Here is a 22,909-nt window from a genome sequence, read left to right on the forward strand (position 1 = left end):
ATACAACACAACATTTCTTCCGATGATCTGTATTTTTTGTTTCTACAAATCCAGACGCGTCTGTTACCTACGGGATTCGTTTTCGATCATGCAAACAAACACAATACATTGATAGAAGTCTAAAAATACTTCACAGTGCTGTTTTGACTCCGATGCGACTGTTGGCTTTTTTTTTTTTAGCTGAGTATTCTATATTTCCGACGGGTTGGCTCTAACAGAAAAGCGCATGGAATATCAAGTTTAAACTCAAGATTCTAACATGGCAATTTGGGGTTTGCTTTTGGGTGTGAATGTTCATGTTTCTCCCGACATGCGTTTGATTTTAAGTCTGGTTTTTGTAATGTAAAGTGGCTCATCACGGGGTCCGATTGAAATACCATTATGTGTATACTCGGCATTAAGATTAACCTCTCCGTCATCACAACCATCAAACCACCAGCCTCCCTGTGACCTATCGACGCAGTTTATCCCTTCGTCGCCATCGTTGTCTTTGTCGTATGTTGTGAACGGTTTGCCATTTGCAGACAAAATAGCACCACCTGAGTAAATAGAATAACATTAAGTTTGCACATTTTTTAGGTTGCATTTGGTTTGGAACAGCTTTGCCTAACATTTAAAAGTAATGTTAAAAAAACTGTTTATAAAAAGAGTGTTTGGTCCTGCCTATCGTTCATTATTTTCTTAAAAGAGCATTTATGTCGGAATCTTGATAGAGTAGCGTTCGAATAGAAAATGAGTTTTTTTAAACATAAACAAGAACAAGTGTACGAGCCTGTGATTGAATTGAGAAAGACTCTGCTTACCGTTTTCGCAGTCCATTGATCCGTCAACTTGAATGGTGTAGTTTTCACCCGAGAGGCGAAAGTTACCCAATTTATAACTCCTCCACCGCCGATGAGTCGTTGACGAATTCCGAACTTTGACTTGAATCTCCCACTTGGTGTCTTGATCCTCAGTCAACTGACGGACCTTCTCATTTCCAAGCCAGAAACTCCCTGTACTCAGGTCACCAAAGCCCTTCTTGTACTCATCCCATCCGCGGGTGAAGTTCAAGTCACCACTTACACGCTTCTGGATAACCTTTAAAACCAAGCACACAGAACAACTAGGCATATCATCAAACTTAATTAACAAGTTTGTCCAAGGTTTGTGTGGTGATTAAACACATTTTGTGCAAATAATTCATTATTTTGTAACCGACATAAATAATAGGTCCACCATGTGTTTATTTATTAACGTTGTCTGCACAAGAATACTTTAAAAGGACAATAGCCTACACCAAAAAGTCTATCAGCTTGTAAATTTTGTCTTGATCAAATTCATCGATTGTTTTTTAATTTGTGGAAAATTAAATAATGGGAGGCTCTGTGAAGAGAGTATTCATGAATTGATAATCGCTTTAATTTGGTGCGGATTTGATGTTGGTGGACTCAAATATTATCAGGTATTGACATTTTGGTCCGCCCACATGTTGACACGTTGACGTAAATATAATCACAGTAATGAATTTAACACAATTATTTTGTTTAACAATTTATTTGACGTTTAAATATGAGTTAAATTCAAATTCTTATAAGAGACCACATTCTTTGAAATATTGAGCATGACAACTCTCAGCAACTGGAATATAAATGTGCTCCTAAGTCTCTTTTTGTGAAATTGTTGATGGAGGAGGAACTTACAATCGATCCTTTCCAGTTTTTCATGTTGCAGTATACATCAAGGCCTCGTGGATACTTCGATGTGTAAATAGTGTAAACACCACTCATACTGGTAGAGTTAGCCTTTAAATAGTCTTGGCAATCGTAGTGTCTGGTCTCTATAGAATGAAATAAAAACATTAAGGAGGAAAACATAAACATCCTGGGCAACATCCGTGGATTACCACAGTCCATAAAGGCTGTATCACACTGTAGCGATTACGAAAACGATAACGATAACGACGCTAAAGGCCCGGTCACACAGGCCCGGATATAAACGAGAACGAAAACGATAACGATAAAAATGCACGCCCTCGATTGGTTGAATGAGCGTGGCGTTTTCTGCGTGGAGCATTTCAACCAATCGCGAGCGTGCATTTTTATCGTGAGAACGAAAACGAGAACGGTAACGAGAACGGTAAAAATGCACGCCCTCGATTCATGGTGGAAATGCTCCACGCAGAAAACGCCAACGCTCATTCAACTAATCAAGGGCGTGATTTTTTATCGTTCTCTTTTTAGTTCTCGTTATCGAGGGTCGAGGCCTGTGTGACCCCGCGTAAAGCGGGTTGGCTCTTAGATCGCTTTCAGCATCATAATGAAGTTTTTGTTTTAACTCCGCAGGCTCAGAACAAATAATGTGGTCGTTTTCGAAACAACATATTTGGCTGTCGGATATTTATAAAGCGTGTGCTGTCCTTATAGTGGCTTCACACATAAGGGGAAAAGAAGCCGAAGTCCGCAAACCTGAGCTGTCGAAAATGGCATATGTCAAATTCTATGTTTATCTCGGTGCAACCCCACCAGTTGGAGCGAGTGCTCAAAACCATGCTCTTATCACGTCGAACAACCTGTTCGGTAGAAATGTGGGTTGTATGAACACCCTAAGGTGTACCTTTGATTCCTTTTTGTGTATCCATGAAACACCCAAACTGTAAAATTTTAACACCCCGGTTTTTGCAGTGGGGCAGAAGTACTCTCATCGGGTACAAACGGTTACAATTATTTTGAAGATTTATTTGTATTTTCTTCTTGCGCAATCAGGATGAAACAGATAATATTTTAATATGCACCAATTTGGAATAAGGAACTCATTCTATTAAAATGTAAAATAATAAGAGACATCCTACTCACCTGCACAGATAATTCCCATCCACTGTTTCGGGCATGTGCACATGCAGGTTGTTGCATCGAACGTCCCGCCGTTCTTACACTCAGTCAATGCACACTCTGGAAATAAATGTCTCATGTTAATATTTTGCATGGTGAAACATCAGTAAAGTTTCTATCGGCATTGCAATGGGATTCCCTCCACAATTTCGACAATATTGTAAGTAGGCCTTGCACTGCCAAAACTGGGGTGTTCAATTGATTCTCTTGATCTATATGTGACAACACTGACACGGTGTTAATTTTACCAACGATAAAGTAACGGGGATAAATAACACCATGTTGGTGTTGTCACATATAGATACCAGGAAAGTCAATTAAGCACCCCAGTTTTTGCAGTGTGGGTGAGTCACGTTGGGGAGTTAAGTGTGATAGGATTTAAGAAAGCAACCAAAACCTGTCACGTTTACAGAACAAGCAAGAACAAGCAAGAGGTGTGTTATAACAGAACAAGCAGAAGTGTGTTATAACACACCTCTTGCTTGTTTTGTATTCTGGTAGGCTGAAACCCTTTTTTTTCCAGATTTCTGTTCTTATCTCACATTTAAGACCGAGCTGTGATATAAAACACATATTGACTGGCATAATTCGGTGACTATAGTGTACGTCTATTCCCCCTAGGCCTCGAGAAATAGGTCGCTCTTCTGGTCACTCAAAGTCCCCTCGTGGGAATAGACGTATACTAGTAACCTCGTTTCCAGTCAATATGTGTATATTAGTTCATCCCACGCGACCGTGTTTCAGCCACCCAGAATACAGAACAAGCAAGAGGTGTGGGATAGTTAGGGCTAGTTAGGGCTAGTGTGAATGGGTCTTAGATGTGTCACTCTGTGGAGTTATGACAACAGTTCAATATCGACTCATGCTGAGAAACTAAAGATACGAGTCACGCATTCATGGTTTATCAGATTCAATTGTTTTGGGTGAATAATTAGCCGAACCAAAGCAAGTAAAACTTCTCAAAATGGCCAGCAGCTAGTTGCTTCTCATCAACGGTTATTATAATCATTAATATTGGAGGTTTTACCAATTTATGTCCATACATGTAAACATTAAGATCATACTCACCAGCACAGGTGTTTCCCTTCCATTTCTCTGTGCAAGTACACTTGCAGGCAGATGTGTCACTGAGCGAGCCGCCATTCACACAATCTCCGGTAACCAATGCACACTCTGTATTAAAGTAACGTTACAGAATTGGTTTTTGCTAACAAAACAGTTCCTGGCAGTGTAAGCACTTTATGTAATCCATCATATACATAAATGACAAACCTGTAGAAGTTTGAGATCGATCGGCCATCTGGGTCATGAGAGAATAGTGAAAACCCGATTACAAATTTTGCATTGCATCGATGCCAAAATAAAAATGAATAAGACGCTCACTGATCGATAAACTCCAAACGCGAAGTTAGATTATTTATTTCTCATCAAATATGACATTTCAGAAACATTTCAAGGGATGTTTTCAACTATCATCATCATTAGACCGTGTTACGATTTTTGTTTCTTACCAATTATGTAACGTTCCTTTAATATACAAACAAAATTATCTCTCGAGCTTAAATTGTGAATAAAATTAAAAAATTGTGTTAACATAAATTGCCTGGAGCCTAGGCTGCAAGAAGTTAATATAAATAAATGACAATCCCCGATAATTATTCAAAGAGATGGTTAGATTTTAAACATTTCATTGTGGATTATTTCAATTGTCGTTCGGCGGGGATTCAAGTTCTTTGTTATGGTGTTTAAATTATGGCGTAGGACTACATTTGTATTCCTTTTTGATATCTAAATGTCAATACACATGGTGTCAATTTTAACAGTTCAGATTCTGCAGTGAGGTAGAAAGTATCCTCTTAAAGCATAGATGGTGAAATTGATTGAACATTTAGATTGTCCTACTTTGGTTTGTTTCGTGGCTTTAAAAACCACCCAGAGACTGTGCAGCAGCCCAGGGGCTGCTGCATTAATTCCTTGTTATTTTGAGTTTTGTTTACAAAAGAGATGGCAGTTTTGACACATTGCATGGTGCATCAGTAAAGTTTCTATCGGCTGTGAAAAGGGAGCATTGCAATAGGATTCCCTTCACAATTACATCAATTGAAGTGGGTCTTTGGTGTGTCACTCTGAGGAGCTAAAGGGTTATGGTTGGAGAATCAACACAAGCCTGTCAGGGTTGGGGTACCAACCGCATCACTGGCCGTCGCATTCATTCGCAAACGGGCACTGCAACCCTCAGAAAACATTCTTGTTGTTGTTTTTTTGTTTTTTTTAGATTCAAACGTTTGTTGTGAACAAAATCCAAACCAAACCATTAAGTAAAATTTCCCTAAATGGTCAGCACCTCAATGTTCCTCACCAAAAGCGATGAAGATCATATTCACCAGTACAGGTGTTTCCTGTCCAATATATGCATTTCATAACAAACGGTTTCAAACGCTTTTCAAAGACCAAATCGCCCGATCCAAGGCAACGTGTTCCTTCTAACCCGGTGTGGTGGTTTCAGTCTTCCGCCGTGTTCGGTTTTCCGGGTGACGTAGCCGGACAGTTCACCACGTTGTTCGAACGGTTTAAGCTTTCCGGCGTGTTCAGTTTTCCGGATGACGTAGCCAGACAAAAATACCACCGCGAGTACCCTGGCGAGTACTGTAGTTCTCTCAGTGACCCCAAATTGTTTATTATTACGATTCTTTTCTGTTTAGTCACATTCTCTTGCCCCATCTTTACACGTATATATGCGTACAACTTTAAGCAGCTCACACTACTTGTGCCACACCAAATTCTCTCATACGATCCACGCGTTCACCGCTCGTTGTACTCGTGGACGCCGCCATGACAGCTACCGGAGAGTAACACGGATGACTCAATACAGCACTAAAAATTTACCAATTTTGCTTGCTGTGCGCAGGCATCGCATGACGTAATGTTACCGTATTTGGTCATTCGGAAAACTGAACACGGCGGAAAGTTGAAACCGCCACACCTGTTTATAGTCGGTCGCGCAATGGTCGCGCGATGGAAATCTTGTGCGCAATCCTAAGACTGAGGCCTAAAAACCGTGTCTTTTTATGATCGCGCGTCAAGATTTCTATCGCCCGACCATCGCGCGACCGACTATAACTCGGCCTTTAATGACTTAGTTGCTTTGGCTTAGTTGCACTTACCAGTACATGTTTTGCCGGTCCAGTTTTGAGCACAGGAGCAATGGCAGGGATCGTCTATGAATTTACCTCCATTTACACAAGTCAGTGAACAATCTGAGAATGAGAAATCCGTGTACTGATCACCAAGAATGATTATGACAATCACTTTATGAAGAAGTAAGATTAGGAAAAGTTTTGTAGAGTAGACTTCCCAATAATGGCAGATATAATGAAAACGATACATTTCGCCCTGTACCGTAAATCAAAATATGCGCAAATACAAAGTCAAATGGTGCAATTAGTTGAATTATTATTCAGACCTTGGTTTTCTTCAAGTTTGTCTAAATGGCCGTTTGTAAACTTAGAAGTCCAAGAGCCGATTTCACGAAACTTTACGCAACTGCGTAAGTCCACTTGCGCAACGTTTATGGCGAAGGTTGCGCCATAAACGTTGCGCAAGTGGACTCACTACGCAGTTGCGTGAAGTTTCGTGAAATCGGCTGCAAGATCGTAACCGTAAGATCTGGACCGTAAATTCAGGCGGCCATCATGCCGCCTAATTTTTTACTTTATTTTTCTTCTTTTCAGCCCACACCTTTGTTGTATCACTTTGGTTCAAAAGAGTGTTGGTAAATTACTTTTAAAAAAACCAGAATTTACCAAAGAAGACTAAATAGACTATAGTTATCCATCGGGATAAAAAAAAAAAAGTAGGTGGTTTAATATCTTCATTAAGCTACTCACTTTCACAGTCAAAGAAGTTGAATATTTCCGTATCGAGGTCTGTGAAGAGAGGGTGATCGGTGTAAAACGGATAAAACCCTCTCTCGGGTGTATACGTGTTCATGCCCCCAGGGTAGATGCTGGTACACTGGCATCGAAGGCGGTGATTTAACGGCATTACCCACCGTATAATGCCGTTCTCCTGAGGGTCCGGTTCCCTCCCGAAGCTGCAACCAAATGCTGTAACTGTTGCGAACCCCATCAAGGACACTTAAATTAAAAGAAATAAAATGTTTCAAATAAGATTATCCAAAGTAAAAGAAAAGTTGCAGTGTTTTGATCAACGGTAGGGATAGATTGCGGCTGGCTACGCTTGGTTCAACAATCTATAGACGATGTGACCTATGTTTACATTCAAACCGCCCTCTGTTAAAAAAACACTGTGTACGTCATGTTTCACCGGGCAAAAAGACACGTAGTCACGGTAAGATTGCATACACTTTCTTGCTGGCTGCCAAAACACAAAGGTTTTGCCCGGCGGTATAGCGCGAATCAAGTTATGGTTTTCGAGTGACGTCAGAGGTCACAATCGTCTATACATGGCATCGCGAGGCTAATGAGGGAATAACATTTTGACCCGGGTTTCCCTTCTTTGGTGACGACCGGGTCAAAGGCCGCTGCACCGCGCCGAATGTTAAAGACCTGCTTGAACGAAAATATCAAGTCGTGAACTTTGCTGAATTTCACTTAAAATGTTTTCAATGAATATGGAAATCTAATCATATGATTATAAATATATTTCAATTGTGTACAAAAACAATAATTTCGAATGCCCTTATCCAGCGGTTTTCGTTGCAAACATTCCGCTCAGGTAGGTGTTTAAAATACCTGAAAGGTAACAGTGAACAGTGTTTGATAGGATTCTTTTGAAAATTTTTGAAAATGCTCTTAAGGCCCTTTCCGTTAGCTGTTAATTTTTGAATGGCACCTCTCTCACACATAATTAAAATGTTTGAAGAAGAAAAAACTTTGTGAAAACACTGGTTTTTGACAATATTCAGGTCCAGTGCCTTTAATGTCCACAATACACATTACTGGTCAGGAGAAGAGTTATTATCACAAAAACAACTTGATCAAAACGGACGACGTCTTGATGGTTTTTGGCCAGAGACCCCGCCCACAATTTTGACATCTAGACTGAAAATAATTTATCCTTGAACTAAACACATCCATTCTGTGTTGACATCAAATGGCGTCATGTTTCTTTTTATTTTCATGTTTTGAAGTGATACGTCGCTAGGGAACAATTTCTGCCTCTCGTTTACGGCTGTCGATAAATTTTATGGTTATTAATATTTTATATAACGATTAACAAAAGAGCTTTTGTATGCGTTTACGCATTAAATGCTCATACTGATTAAATGCTATGAGTCTGTATTGTTTGACACTACAATGATGATGAATAAACAATTTCATCGGCAATTACGTTTTACAAGTTAACTGTGAAAAGGAAATTATTTATGATCTGTATGGGATTGCCATCGTGGAACAACGCGTACCAATGTTGACCATTGGTTTAGTTTCATTTTGATGTTACGTTAGATTTGTCAACAGACACAAGCTGAATGAGTTATCTACCGCATATCAGTGTGTAGGGGTTTTTTGCGGCTGGGTTGTAACAGTGGCTAAAAGTAGCCACTTGACCGCCCATCTACACAGAGTAGTTGGATTTTGGGCAGGATTTCTTAAATTAGTTAAAGTTTCTCTAATTTTGCACATTAAATTGTTGGTTATCAAATGTAATTGTTCCGTCAATATGTTTTTAAACAAAAGAAATTCACACACGTTAATCTCCCGAAGGATTTGGGTCCTTTGTTTAACAAAGAACACAATGTTGAAAGCTGATCTTAAAGTATGACTGGGGTGCTGTGTGCTTTAGTTTCTGAGAAATGGGTAAATTAAAAGTCACGAAATTACGTTTTACGTGTTAAAATAATTTCCGTGACTTGTTTTACTCATTTCTCAAAAAAAAACGCTACACCTCAGCAAGTAATATTTTAAGGGAAGCTTTCTGCTATCATGTTCAGGACGGCACTGGGCCAGTACTTGATGTATCATCACACCGTTATGGTTTGCTTTTATTAGGCCGGCACTGGGCCAGTACATGATGTAACATCATACCATTATGGTTTGCCTTTACAAGGCAAGCACTGGCCCAGTACATGATGTACTTGTACTATTACGACGTTAAGGCTTTGACATATCAAAACTCCTTTCTCCATTCACAGTTGACTTGTTACATAATAACGACGTCAGAACAAATTAGTATAAGTAATGCTCACACATCACCATACCACTAAAAATTTGTTTTTCTTTCTTTTTTAACAATCCCCAAAGTATCACATAAATAGCGAAAAATAATTATACCAAGTCTAATAAGTGCTTATTCAACAATGGTCCGAAGACCTTCATGGTCAAAACACTGTTGACCCCGATCCCTGTTGCTAGAGTTTGCCTGGAAAAACTAATTACTAGTTTGTAGATCGTTTCAGTAATTTACTAGAATCATGGTTCAATTTGGGAGGCTTGAATATCGCATTAATTTATCTTCATATACGGAACAATAAGTGCGGGCTCTCGTTAACGGCTACCTGTACTTTTATGGTGATTATTTTGTATAAGGATGAACGAAATAATTATTTGTAAATGCATTTTGATAAATCACTATCAATTTCCCCCTTCACAGTTGACTTGTTACATGCTTATGACGATGAAGCTAATTGGGTTATTGTCACACATCACCATGGCAATATCAACAACTGTCGAGCGGGTCACAGCCGTTGCATCATACCATTATGGTTTGCCTTTATCAGGCCGGCACTGGGCCAGTACATGATGAATCATCACACCATTATGGTTTGCCTTTATCAGGCCGGCACTGGGCCAGTACATGATGTATCATCATACCATTATGTTTTGCCTTTATCAGGCCGGCACTGGGCCAGTACAAGATGTATCATCATACCATTATGGTTTGCCTTTATCAGGCCGGCACTGGACCAGTACATGATGTATCATCATACCATTATGGTTTGCCTTTATCAGGCCGGCACTGGGCCAGTACATGATGTTTCATCATACCATTATAGTGAGGAATCGGCTCGCCAGTGTGCCGAAGCCTGCATATCTGAGATTAAGTCGTGGATGACAATTAACAAGCTAAAACTAAATGATGATAAAACTGAATTTCTCATTATAACTCCCAAACATCAACGCCATAAAATCATTAATCATAACATCCATGTTGACAGTGCCTCTATTCACGCCTCACCTCGTGCGCGTAATTTGGGAGTTATTTTTGATTACACACTACCATGGATAAACATGTCAGCAGAATCTGTCAATCGACATACTATTACTTAAGAACTGTTAATACCATTCGAAAAACCTTATCACATAAAACTGCTGCTACTATCATTCATTCTTTGGTCACTTCTCGCCTTGACAATGGTAATATCCTATTATACGGAGTTACAGAACACCAGCTCCACAAACTACAACTTTTACAAAATGCTGCCGCTCGTGTTTTAACAAAATCTAAAAAACATGATCATATTACACCTATATTGCAGGAACTTCACTGGCTACCCATTCGACAACGAATTCAATTCAAAATTCTACTTATTGCATTTAAATCTCAGTTCGGCTTGACTCCGTCTTATATTGCAAATCTCCTTGTACCTTATGCCCCCTCTCGCACTCTTCGTTCTTCTGCTAAGTCCCTTTTAACTATTCTTAGAACTTCCTCATCATATGGCGATCGTGCCTTTTCCGCTTGTGCTCCTAAACTTTGGAACGCTTTACCTAATAACATCAGGCGCTGTAGTTCTCTTCCATTGTTTAAAAACTTGCTTAAAACTCATTTATTTAAATCCTCTTACACTTAGCTCGTTACATGTCTTGACAGTAGATTATTCATTGTATAATTTTGTATTATGTTCTACATTTCTTTTTTGTTGTATGTATTGTTTTTTGTTCTGCGCCTCGGAATAGGGTCTTGTACACTAGATAGATGGCGCATTATAAATACATTATTATTATTTATTATTATTATTATGGTTTGCCTTTATCAGGCCGGCACTGGGCCAGTACATGATGTATCATCATACCATTATGGTTTGCCTTTATCAGGCCGGCACTGGGCCAGTACATGATGAATCAATCACACCATTATGGTTTGCCTTTATCAGGCCGGCACTGGGTCAGTACATGATGTTTCATCATACCATTATGGTTTGCCTTTATCAGGCCAGCACTGGCCCAGTACATGATGTATCATCATACCATTATGGTTTGCCTTTATCAGGCCAGCACTGGCCCAGTACGTGATGTATCATCATACCATTATGGTTTGCCTTTATCAGGCCGGCACTGGGCCAGTACATGATGCATCATCACACCATTATGGTTTGCCTTTATCAGGCCAGCACTGGCCCAGTACATGATGTGTCATCATACCATTATGGTTTGCCTTTATCAGGCCGGCACTTGGCCAGTACATGATGCGTCATCACACCATTATGGTTTGCCTTTACAAGGCAAGCACTGGCCCAGTACATGATGTACTTGTACTATTACGACGTTATTTGTAATCAGGATGAACAAAATATCTGTAAAGGCTTTGACATATCAAAACTCCTTTCTCCATTCACAGTTGACTTGTTACATAATAACGACGTCAGAACAAATTAGTATAAGTAATGCTCACACATCACCATACCACTAATAAAAAAAAAGATCTTTCTTTTTTAACAATCCTCAAAATATCATTTAAGAGTCAGTTCAGGTAAATAGTTGACATAATTATTTGCTCACGGTCAAAAAATGATTTTTTTTTTATACTTTGTGGGTGGAAGGGCCTTGGGGTGCAAGTAAACAAAATTGCATTTTTAGTTCCATATATAGCCTGTTGCTATGGTTACGGCTCATTTTGTTGTTTTGCCATTTTGGGCCGATTTTGGGGTCTGAAAAACTGTTTTTTAGCTTATCTTTACAACTCCACCCCACCAAAATGCAAAATTATTTTAAAAAAACCTTGTATATCACTACAAAGTATCATCCTTGGCCTTCCTTGAGAAAAAAATTATTGCTTTAAATATCACCCTTGTGCCATTTTTGCATCGTTTGTTACAGTATGTTTTTAGAACTTGCAAAATTGCAATTTTTACCCTATTTTTGGACCCCAAAATGTCAACTTGCCAGGGGTCTCAGATAATTTTCCTTTCGGCTGTAGTTAGGGCCAACATTGGTATTCTCATATCTGGTGGGAAAAACTTGGGCAATTGTATCATGTTGTTACAGTACTACCTCAAAACTAGACTTTTTTCCCCAAAACGTGAAAAATGCCTTTTTAAGGGTTATTTCACATAATATCGACATATGTATCCACATTTAAAAAGAAAGGAATATTTGTCTAATACTTTGTGGATGGTAGGGACTTGGGTCCAAATAAACGAAATTTACATTTCAAATCATAATACAACACGTTGCCATGGTAACAGTTCATTTGTGTTTAGGCCACTTTGGGCCGATTTGGGGTCTGAAAAACTGTTTTTTAGTTAATATTTACAACTCATAAAACCTTTTCCATCACTACAAATTATCATCCTTGGCTTTACTTGAGACAACAAATTATTGCTATAAATTTTACCCTTGTGCTATTTTTAGAACGTGCATTAGAGTATGTTTTTATGGAACTTGCAAAATCAACATTTTTACCATATTTTTCCCCTCCAAATGTCATTTTCTTTCAGGAGAATATTTTCCTTTCGGTTTTGAATAGGGCCAAAATTTGTATGTTTATTTCTGGTAAGAAAAACTTGGGCAATTGTATCCTGATGTAACAGTGCTGTCTCAAAAGTAGACCCTTTTCCCAAAAAACATGGAGAAATGCATTTTGAAATATTTGCTTGATTTTGAATTTGTAACAGAAAGAAGTAATAGTTCCATAAATCTGGCAGCTTTTCATATAAGCACTCTGTAGGCTTAGTACATTACCCAACATTGATCAGGACTTGTTGTTGACCTAATATAAATCTTAGAATTTGCCCCACATTGGCCCCGCCAATCATATTTCTTGACATTGCATAAAACAAAGTTTTGTGAACAGCACCTCTTTTTTGTAAGTCACATTTTGTAATTCTTCTTGCACATCAAGAAAGTTTGTGCTGTCTTAATTTGTATTGGTTCTCAGAATATTTTCCGAACTTTGGTGTTGTGACACTTCTGCATCAAACATGGTAATTTTTCCGAAACAAGAAAAATGCATTTTGAAGATATCCCTTAGTTTGAATTGATAAAACACAAAAACGAGCATGATCGTTAAACACTGTTTCCATGCTCTTTAAAGTAACAAGTACAACACTTTTATTTTTAAGCCACAACCATGCTTTGCCACTGAGAGTTCTTGTTTTGTCATGACTACTTTACCTAGTTGTCCAGGTATGATTTACATTGCAAGAAGAGAAGTAGTGCGATGAGCATTCTTTACAAGTTGTCTATACATGGCCTTATAACAGTCTAATTGATCCCCTGCCTGCTACCAAACTAAACATTTTCATCCCATCAGAACAAAGAGGCTCTAAAAGTGCGCAAATACTGTCTCCAAATTATCTTAATTGCCATTCACCTGCTTTAGCCTTCTGTAAGCAGTTCCCCAATCCAACATGGTGGGGTTCTTTTCAATTGTACTGTTGCAAACAATAACAGAGTTGGTTTATTTAACGTGATAAACAATTCAGCAGGTATTGTTTGACAATGTTTTTGTTGATCGTTCTCAGAGACATATATACCAAATATGAATTAGTAAGATAGTGAATGGAAAAAATAATCAAACTAGGATGAATAAACTTTTGTCACTGCAATTGCATCGGTTGAGCAGGTGCAAGTATTTACAATTTCTTTCAATGTTGTTTCATTGAAGGAACACGTTGCCTTGGATCGGTCGAGTTGGTCTTTGAAAAGCGTTTGTAACCGTTTATTACAAAATGCATATGATTAGAAAGATATTTTAAAAGTAGAAAACAATGATCCACACAAGTATCACCCAAAACAAAAAATTCTAACCATATGCATTTTATAACAAACGGTGACAAACGCATTTCAAAGACCAACTTGACCGATCCAAGGCAACGTGTTCCTTTTAAATGATCTCTACGCTCATCTTGCAAATCGTTAGTATCATTGTTTTTAATAAGTTCTTGGCAAACTTTTAAGCGGAGGCTTTTTAATTTTGTGTTGGACATAATTGGATGCTCCAAACCATCTGCAGCACAGAAAATATATTGTTTATGATCTCTATCTCTATGAAAAGTTTTACATTTGGTAGCAGGCAGGGACCAAGGAGAGTAGGCCCTGTATTAAAGACAACTTGTAAAGAATGCTCATCGCACTCTACTTGCAATGGGAATCATACCTGTACAATAGGTAAAGTAGCCAAATCAAGAACTCTCAGTGGCAAAGCATTGGTTATGGCTTGGTTGTATATCATTATGTTTAAATAAAAACTTTGTATTCAATACTCAAAGGGCAATGGAAACAGTGTCAGATTTTTACAAGCATGCATTGTTTTTGAAAAAAATTACTGTACTTGTATAAGTGTTTCTCCCCTGAAGACATGAAAACACCAATAATCGCCCCAATCACAACCGAAAGGGAACACTTTCAAAAAAGAGGCGCTATTCACAAAACATTGTTTTATGCAATGTCAAGGAATATGATTGGGGCTGGGCCGCCAAATTCTAAAATTTATGTCATCAATAGTTCCTGATCAATGTTGGGTAATCCACTTAGCCTATACAGAGTGCTTAGGAAGAGCTGCAAGATTGATAGAATTATTACTTTATAATGTTAAAGAAAAAACAATTCAAAATGTATTTTTCTGTTTTGGGAAAAAAAGTCTATTTTTGAGACAGTACTGTTTAATCAGGATACACTTGCCGAAGTTTTTCTTACCAGAAATAAAAAGATCAATTTTGGCCCTAATCAAAACCGAAAGGAAAATATTCTGAGGCCCCTGTAAAAAAAAGGAATTTTAATTTTGCAAGTTCGAAAAACATACTCTAATGCGCGTTCTAAAAACAGCACAAGGGTGAATTTCATAGCAATAATTTTTTGACTCGGGTAAATCCAAGGATGATACTTTTTAGTGATGTAAAAGGTTTAATGAAATATTTGTGCTTTTGGTGGGGTGGAGTTGTAAATATTAACTAAAAAACAGTTTTTCAGACCCCCAAATCGGCCTAAAGTGGCCTAAACACAAATGAACTGTTACCATGGCAACGTATTATATAATGATTTGAAATTTAAATTTTGTTTATTTGGACCCCAAGTCCCTACCATCCACAAAGTATAAGAAAAATATTCATTTTTTTTCACCGTGGACACGTATGTCACTATTATTTGAAAAGACCCTTAAAAAGCATTTTTTCACGTTTTGGGGAAAAAGTCTAGTTTTGAGGCAGTACTGTCACAACAGGATACAATTGCCCAAGTTTTTCTCTCCAGATATGAGAGTACCAATGTTGGCCCTAACCACAGCCGAAAGGAAAATTTTCTCTGACCCCTGGCAATTTGACATTTTTTGGTCCAAAAATAGGGTAAAAATTGCGATTTTGCAAATTCTAAAAACATACTCTACTGCATGATGCAAGAATAGCACAAGGGTGATATTTAAAGCAATATTTTTTTTTCTCAAGTAAAGCCAAGGATGATACTTTGTAGTGATATACTAGGTTTTTTGAAATAATTTTGCATTTTGGTGGGGTGGAGTTGTAAAAATGAGCCGTAACCATGGCAACGGGCTATATATGGAATTGAAAATGCAATTTTGTTTACTTGCACCCCAAGGCCCTTCCACCAACAAAGTATACAAAAAAAATCATTTTTTGACCGTGAGCAAGTTTGTCAATTATTTACCTGAACTGACTCTTAAATAGCGAAAAATATACCAAGTCTAAAGTGCTTATTCAACAATGGTCCGAAGACCTTCATGGTCAAAACACTTTAGACCCCGATCCCTGTTGCTAGAGTTTGCCTGGAAAAACAAATTACCATTTTGTAGATCCTTTCAGTAATTTACCAGAATCGTGGTTTAATTTGGGAGGCTTGAATATCGTATTAATTTAGCTTCATATACGGAACAATAAGTGCGGGCTCTCGTTAACGGCTACCTGTACTTTTATGGTGAATATTTTGTATAAGGATGAACGAAATAATTATTTTAAATGCATTTTGATACATCACTATCAATTTTCCCCTTCACAGTTGACTTGTTACACGCTTATGACGATGAAGCTAATTGGGTTATTGTCACACATCACCATGGCAATATCAACAACGGTCGAGCTGGTCCCAGCCGTTGCCACTGTCTTATTTACGTGACATTTCTGCGCAACGTTAAAGTAGTCTGGTGCTTTGTTAATGTACATGTTTTACGATGGTGCGGTATAGGGATCTTGTCTACATATCCATTCAGCTCAAAGGCATGTATAAACAACCGATCAGGCGTTGGTCCAATTTCTTGACATCTATTTCATTTCATTTACTTATTTATTATTTATATCCAACAGCGGATAACCGCCATTTACAGGTATCACTAAAAACAGATAAAAACTATGTATACACATAATATGTATATATAATGAGTAGGGTAGATGGCCTTAGCTTTCGATCCAAACCGGAACTTCTTCAGAGGCATACAACAAGTACAAACAAATACCGCTTATAGAAAAAAAGAAGGGAAAGGGATTAAGGGAAGGATCCAGAAAGAAGCGGGAAAATCAAAGCCAATCAAAGTTTCTATTTGAGAAACAATTGGTGGCTATATGAACCAATTGGGGAATAAATGGTGAGGCTAAGGAGGATGGTCAGTATGAAAGGATGAATTACTGGACAAATTATAAGTTGAAAATTACATCAAAAAAATCCCCCTAAAAAGCACTGGTGACAAAGAAACAAACCGGGGAAGTATAGAGAGGAAAAAAAGAAAAGAAAAAAAAAGGAAACAAATCCAAAGGTGACTGATAAAATTAATGTTCTGCAACCAGTATACAACTAATAATACACTGCTTCCTGTGGACCAACTTTCGTTTGCAACAACCAGGTTTTACTTTTGGTATGGATAGCCTCTAAAAGCACAAGTGAAGATTTTTTAAGTTAAAATTATATTTTATTTCATCTCCCCGAATTGCTATTTCATTCCTTTAAAGCGTTATTTTGATATTTGAAAGTATGACAAGTGAAATAAGTACATAGAAAATCGTTATACTTAAAGTCACATGGAAATAATTATTTTGTTTTTCCTTCAAACATTGGAGTATATGTGTATGAACAATAAAATTATGTTTAAAAAATATATAAAGTTGTTTGGGGGTGAGTCCGCCTAGCCCCTTTTGTGACGTCAATCGAGGCAGACTCTACCTCGATCGTACATCGAACACACGTACATGCAAGTACATGCAAGTCCTAGTCGTGAGTTTGTACTTTTCGAAAATAAAAACTTGCTTTTTTCCGGCAATGTCGACCTGGTGTCTTGCTGCTGGATGCAGCAAAACAACTAAAGATGAGGTCAGTTTGCAAAGTGGTCCGGCTCGACGTCTTTTTTAGCTATGTGCAGCAAACACTTCGAGCCGTCCTGCTTCGAGAATCCGGAATACACCACAAATTTTGACACAAAGAGAAAACTTCTTTTTATAAAACATGACGCCATCCCAACAATTTTTAAAGCTAGTAGGAAGTCGAAGAAGGTACTCGAAAGACGTGACGAACCTAAAGGAGCATTTGCCTAACGTGAAAAAAATTATTCGGGTATTGTTTCAACTTTAAAGGCATGCTTTTAGCTTGCGCCAAGCGGCACTACCTTGTGTTGGCACTGCATGCGCTTCACCGTGCTGGATAATCCGAGTGGACTATCCGCACAGCAGCCATACAGTGCGTGCGGTCTGCTCCGTGACCGTAGTTCTGTGTACGTAGGCATCATACCGATCAGGTACCCAGACGTAGTGTACGTGCCAGACTACACATTTTTCTTCAAATATCGCGCCTCGAATGACGTCACGAACAGCGCCCTCTCGGGTCGGGACTACTTTTAAATTTGTAAATAAAATGAAAACTGATTTTTTAGAACCTTGGTTACCTGTTTATTCATACTCCACTCATCAAAACACATCAGTGACAAGCTTTATTTTGACAAAATACCACTTTCAGGTGACTTTAATTAAATAAAAGTCTAAGTTTTTAACCAATCCCTTCCAAGGAACATTTAGAAAACCTTCTCTAAGTTCTAAAGGAAAAGAATTGTAAATAATTTGAAGAAAAAATCGATAACTGGATGAAACATGCAACAACAACTCTAAACCTATACACAACAGCATGAAGAAGACTGTCTTGTCTAGTTGAGAAAGAATGAAAGTCTGGATTCAAAGGAAAAAGATTAGGTAAATTAGTGTAACCAACCGCCTTCGCATTCCGCAAAGTCATTGACTACTTATAGAGACAAAACCTATTGGAATGTCCAGTGACCTGCTCCGGTCAATGCTTTATTTTTATAAATTCCATGCAAGCGTTACAGCAAGTTTTGAAAATAAGTCGTTCCTAATAAACTACAGCTTGTATAAGGTGCACTTTACTGAAAAAGAGAAACATTTAAGGGCACCGGTCAAGTTTTGTCAAGATATTTGAAAGCTAGCAGAACAAGTGTGCTTTGAGTTCTGCTGGAAGAGAGTGATGTTATGGATTTGTCTGAGGTATTCCGGAAGTGAGTCTTGGTGCTATGTTGGAGTAATACTGTAAACGATGACACATACCATCAACCTGATGTGCAGAAGAATATCTGGGTGAGTTCCGTAGAACGTAACTTGTTGCTATAAATTGTAGTAATATTCGCACGATATGTAATTTTGATAAAGTGAACCCGATTGTCGATTTACCTAGTATATGTAAAGGTCGAGTTTGACCTATTCCATTATCGTGGCACAGTTTTAGCTAAATGGACGTTTTAGGTACTATGAATCTGGATGTTTTCTCTATCGATACACACAAGTAATTCTCAGCGTAAGGTTTTGAAACTTATTATAATTACGACTCTTAGGTAGAGTTTCTAATTGAAGTTTCTCCGAGGTCGAACAGAAATCAGCTTTTTCGATCGTGTCCATGTTTTACGTGTCAAGCTTTGTATTTATTGGCATCTCTAATACTTTATTCCATTTGTCCAAACTTCGGCCGGTCATTATTGCAACTGTAGCTGTTTTCTACTGGACTTATACTTAAATGTAGATTCGTAACGAAAATGTAGATTATAATCAACACCTTCAACAATAGAGTGACGTCACAGAAATAGTTACAAATTTATAAATGTTGTTATAACCAGACGTTTCTGTCCGCTGGCTTACATTATGCAGGAAATAAAAAATAATGGGTTACAAGGGTCGTGGTTAAATTTTGAAACTATATCACGGCTTTTTGTTTACGTCGTTTAATACCTCCAGTTCCGTTAATTTATTGTCAATGAATAAATTATTATTTAAAGTCACCTGGAAGTGGTATTTTGTCAAAAAAAAGTTTTTTTCACTAATATGTGTTTGATGGGTGAAATGTGAATAAACAATTAACTAGGGTTCAACAAAACTAGTTTTTATCTTATTTACAAATTTAAGAGTAGTGCCCGACCCGAGAGGGCGCTGTTCGTGACGTCAATCGAGGCGCGATATTTGAAGAGAAAAATGCTTCACAGTGCTGAAAAAGACGTCGGACCGGACCACTATGAACTATTGCTCTTGTGAGTCTGACCAGCCATGCAAACTGACACCGTCTTTAGTGGTTTTGCTGCATCCAGCAGCAATACACTTGGTCGGCATTACCGGAAAAATGCAAGAAAACAACTTTTTCGAATCTTACAAACTCATTGACTTGGACTTGTATGTACTTTGCACGTGTGTTTACTGTACGCATCAAGGCAAAGTCTGCCTCGGTTGATGTCACAAAAGCGGGTAGGCGTAGTCACCCCTCCCCCAAACAACTTTAACTATTTTTTTAACCTATAAATCGTGACAAACAATTACTATAAAAATGTTTTCTTGTTACGAAACATAGTACTCTTATGTTTGAAAAAAATTAAGTTTCTATTTCCAGGTGACTTTAAAGTTCAAAGGGAACAATAAGTGTTTCTCGATAACGGCTACCTGTACTTTATGGTGAATTATTTTTTAAAGGCTTTGTCAAACCTAATTTCCCTCTTCGCATTTCATGACAATGAAGGAGAAACCAATTAGTTTTAGTGTGATGTTCATTCATCATCATAATAATGTCATTAAATAATCCGTAGGCTCTGGGAATTTGGGGTAAGGCCTTAAAAATATATTCTGTTGAAATTTCAGAGGTTGTATTTTTTTTTTCGAGTTGTTCGTTTGTTTTTGAGATTTCGCTAACGTGCTGTTTGACGCGCGCAGTCGTTTGCTCTGTGACAGTGGTTTCGCATTTCAACAGACATCATGTAATAAGCTTTTTAAATTTGGTTGAAATAGACAAAAGACATAAGAAGACATAAGAAATTGTATAAATCTCCAAAAAGAAGAAATAAAAATGCCCGCACAAGTTTAAAAAGCATCACAAATATCACAGTTTAATTACAAACTACAAAAAATAAAAAAAATTATAAATATTACAAAAAAAGTTTTTGCAGGCAGTACTACTGTTTTTTATCGTGTGATGAGTGTTTATATTTTAGTTGCTTTTAACGCAATTTTTAATTAATTTATTTACTTGTTACATTGCGAACTTTGTTGGGAGTTAGTATTATGTTTAATCGTTTTGTATCCCTTGAAATTATATATTTTGTCTCGGTGATGTATTTTATTTTTTGAGAAATAAGAAAAGCATGTCACGAAAATAAATGGTCTGAGTGAGACTAACTTTATTTTTTTTTTGCATGTAAAAACTGTTTTACCAGTTATTGTATTATACCATGACTAGTAAAAACGTTTTACATGTTAAAACTGTGACGAATATTAAGCTTTCTGATATCATTATCTTCAAACAGTGTAAGTTTAATGTATTCTGTAGACATTGTGTTTTGTGTTTACACAAAGTACCAAAATCCAGTAATGTAAAGTACAGTTTTGCCTGAATCCATTATCCAATAGGCCCAAATTTACTAGGTTAAGTATGTGTCCTTCATAATTCATCAGTTTGTGTCGCTAATTGAATTACTTATAAATTGAGCGAAGGGCATTTAGAATGCAAAGTTTTGCGGGGGCCTTGGGCTGGCCCCGAATCCCACGTCATAGAACCGCGCTCCACGATAGCTCGCTTGCTTTCTAGGACAGATTTTGTCCCATATATATTTGGTCCTGATCTGCCCTTGTCAACATCATGCCGTCAACAGGTATCAAGTTACACTCCATTTCAGTTTAAAATGACCATTTGTTAGTTGCTGTAACTCATTGAAATTTACAGTTATGGTGTTCGTAATTTAGCATCTGATAGATCGGAGCTTAAGAAACATTTAGGAGGATCGTTAACATCGCATCACCTTTAATCTTTGTCGTATCGGAAGTTTAAAGTTGGCCTTTGTTTTTTCTTTAAAAAAAAATCCGAACCAAAATGTAAATTTTTGTTGATCTGACCAATTTCAAATAATATACACCAAGCTATAAACTAAATGAGACATCGTCCATAGTACAGTAAGGTCGCCATGACGTCATCAAGCATTTACATGACGTCACCGTAAAGGTGCATTTTTCGACGATTTGTTTTACAAGACAAAAACAATACTAAAACTTTGCACTTATTCAATCCTGGATGCATTACACTAAAATATTAGGGTCACATTCTAATGACGCCATTAAGTGTCACGTGAGTTTGACCTCACCTTAAAGGTGCATTAAAAGTTTTTTATATACAGAATGAAATGAACAATCAAGCTAAAACCTTACATTTATTCAAGTCGGATGTGTAACATTTACAATGTTAGGTCGCATCACGATGACGTTATCAAGCGTCACATAACGTCACCTTAAAAGTATAACGTCACGTATAAAATGAGCTATCAGCATCAAAATTTGCTTGCATTCAAGCCAGGGTGTGTAACGTCCGGAAGGTCGTGTTCATCATTTTGAGGAGTCACGTGACGTCACCTTAAAGGTGCAGTTTTAGAAGATGTATTGCGCAATCAAACTGAAACATTGAATGCATTCATACCGGGATGTGTTTCATTAACAATTTTGGGTCCTGTTATAATATGTAATGACGTTATCAAAGTTCACGTAACGTCACCTTAAAGGAGGAGTTTTCAAAGGAACAGCTATAGATCTGTGTTGCGTTCGCAAACGAAAACACAGCTCTAACTGTTGTTGAAATTGCCCATTAATCCTTATACCACGCGATCCTGTAAGCTTCGTAATCATGCTCCATGTTTTTTTGTATAACTGCATGAAAACATGTTATTTGATTTTACCCTGTGTACTCAGTACTGTCCCAATTCTGTGAAAACAGTTTCACATGCTAAGTTCTCGGATGGGATTCAAACCCACGACCTTTGCGATAATAGAGCAGACGTATAACCAACCAGACCACTGAGATCGACAGGTGGCTAAAGGCAGTTCGACTCGTGAGCGAATTACGGAATAGTTTGCAGAGCGGAACATTTTTAAATTAAATTAGTATTTTAAACACAATGACATAACACAAAATTGACTTACCGATACCCACAGCGGTAATGAAGCAAACCCACTGCGTGCTGTGCATCTTCCCGTTTCTATTGGCGTCCTAGACACCAGTAAGTAACGCCAAATCCTCCAATGAAGGTTCAAAGAATAAACACAGCGAGTACAAAAAACTATACGTAGAACTCACGAAGTTTTATCAGTAAAAAACTGCGACACACGAAAGACGATTCCTTCCCAGCCAGCAATCTGGCATACTGGAGTCTCGTGGTCTTTTCAAGTACAATTTCTGCTTGGAGCTGACTTTGGGTGTTGGCTTTTGAAGATGCGCCGACCAATCAAATTGAAGCACTGTGGTGAATTACATTACTAATAAATAGTGCGGGGAATTCATCGCATAGGCCAAGTACACTTTGCAGGTGATTAAATTTATCATACAGATTATGGTATCATG

General features: G+C 37.8%; 1 protein-coding gene across 1 annotated transcript; it reads right to left on the reverse strand.

Moving 5' to 3' along the window:
- Positions 1 to 231: 231 nt before the first annotated feature.
- LOC139938964 (angiopoietin-4-like) lies at positions 232 to 22,678 on the reverse strand. The gene is made up of 7 exons (XM_071934648.1): positions 22,492 to 22,678; positions 6,758 to 7,006; positions 6,035 to 6,127; positions 2,835 to 2,930; positions 1,683 to 1,819; positions 795 to 1,080; positions 232 to 539 (listed from the first exon to the last, which is right to left on the reverse strand). The coding sequence occupies exons 1-7, from the start codon at positions 22,535 to 22,537 to the stop codon at positions 295 to 297; spliced, it is 1,152 nt and encodes a 383-aa protein (XP_071790749.1). The 5' UTR covers positions 22,538 to 22,678; the 3' UTR covers positions 232 to 294.
- Between the last annotated feature and the right edge of the window lie 231 nt (positions 22,679 to 22,909).

Source organism: Asterias amurensis, chromosome 6 (genome assembly GCF_032118995.1).
Source record: "Asterias amurensis chromosome 6, ASM3211899v1".
In the NCBI taxonomy this organism is placed as follows: domain Eukaryota; kingdom Metazoa; phylum Echinodermata; class Asteroidea; order Forcipulatida; family Asteriidae; genus Asterias; species Asterias amurensis.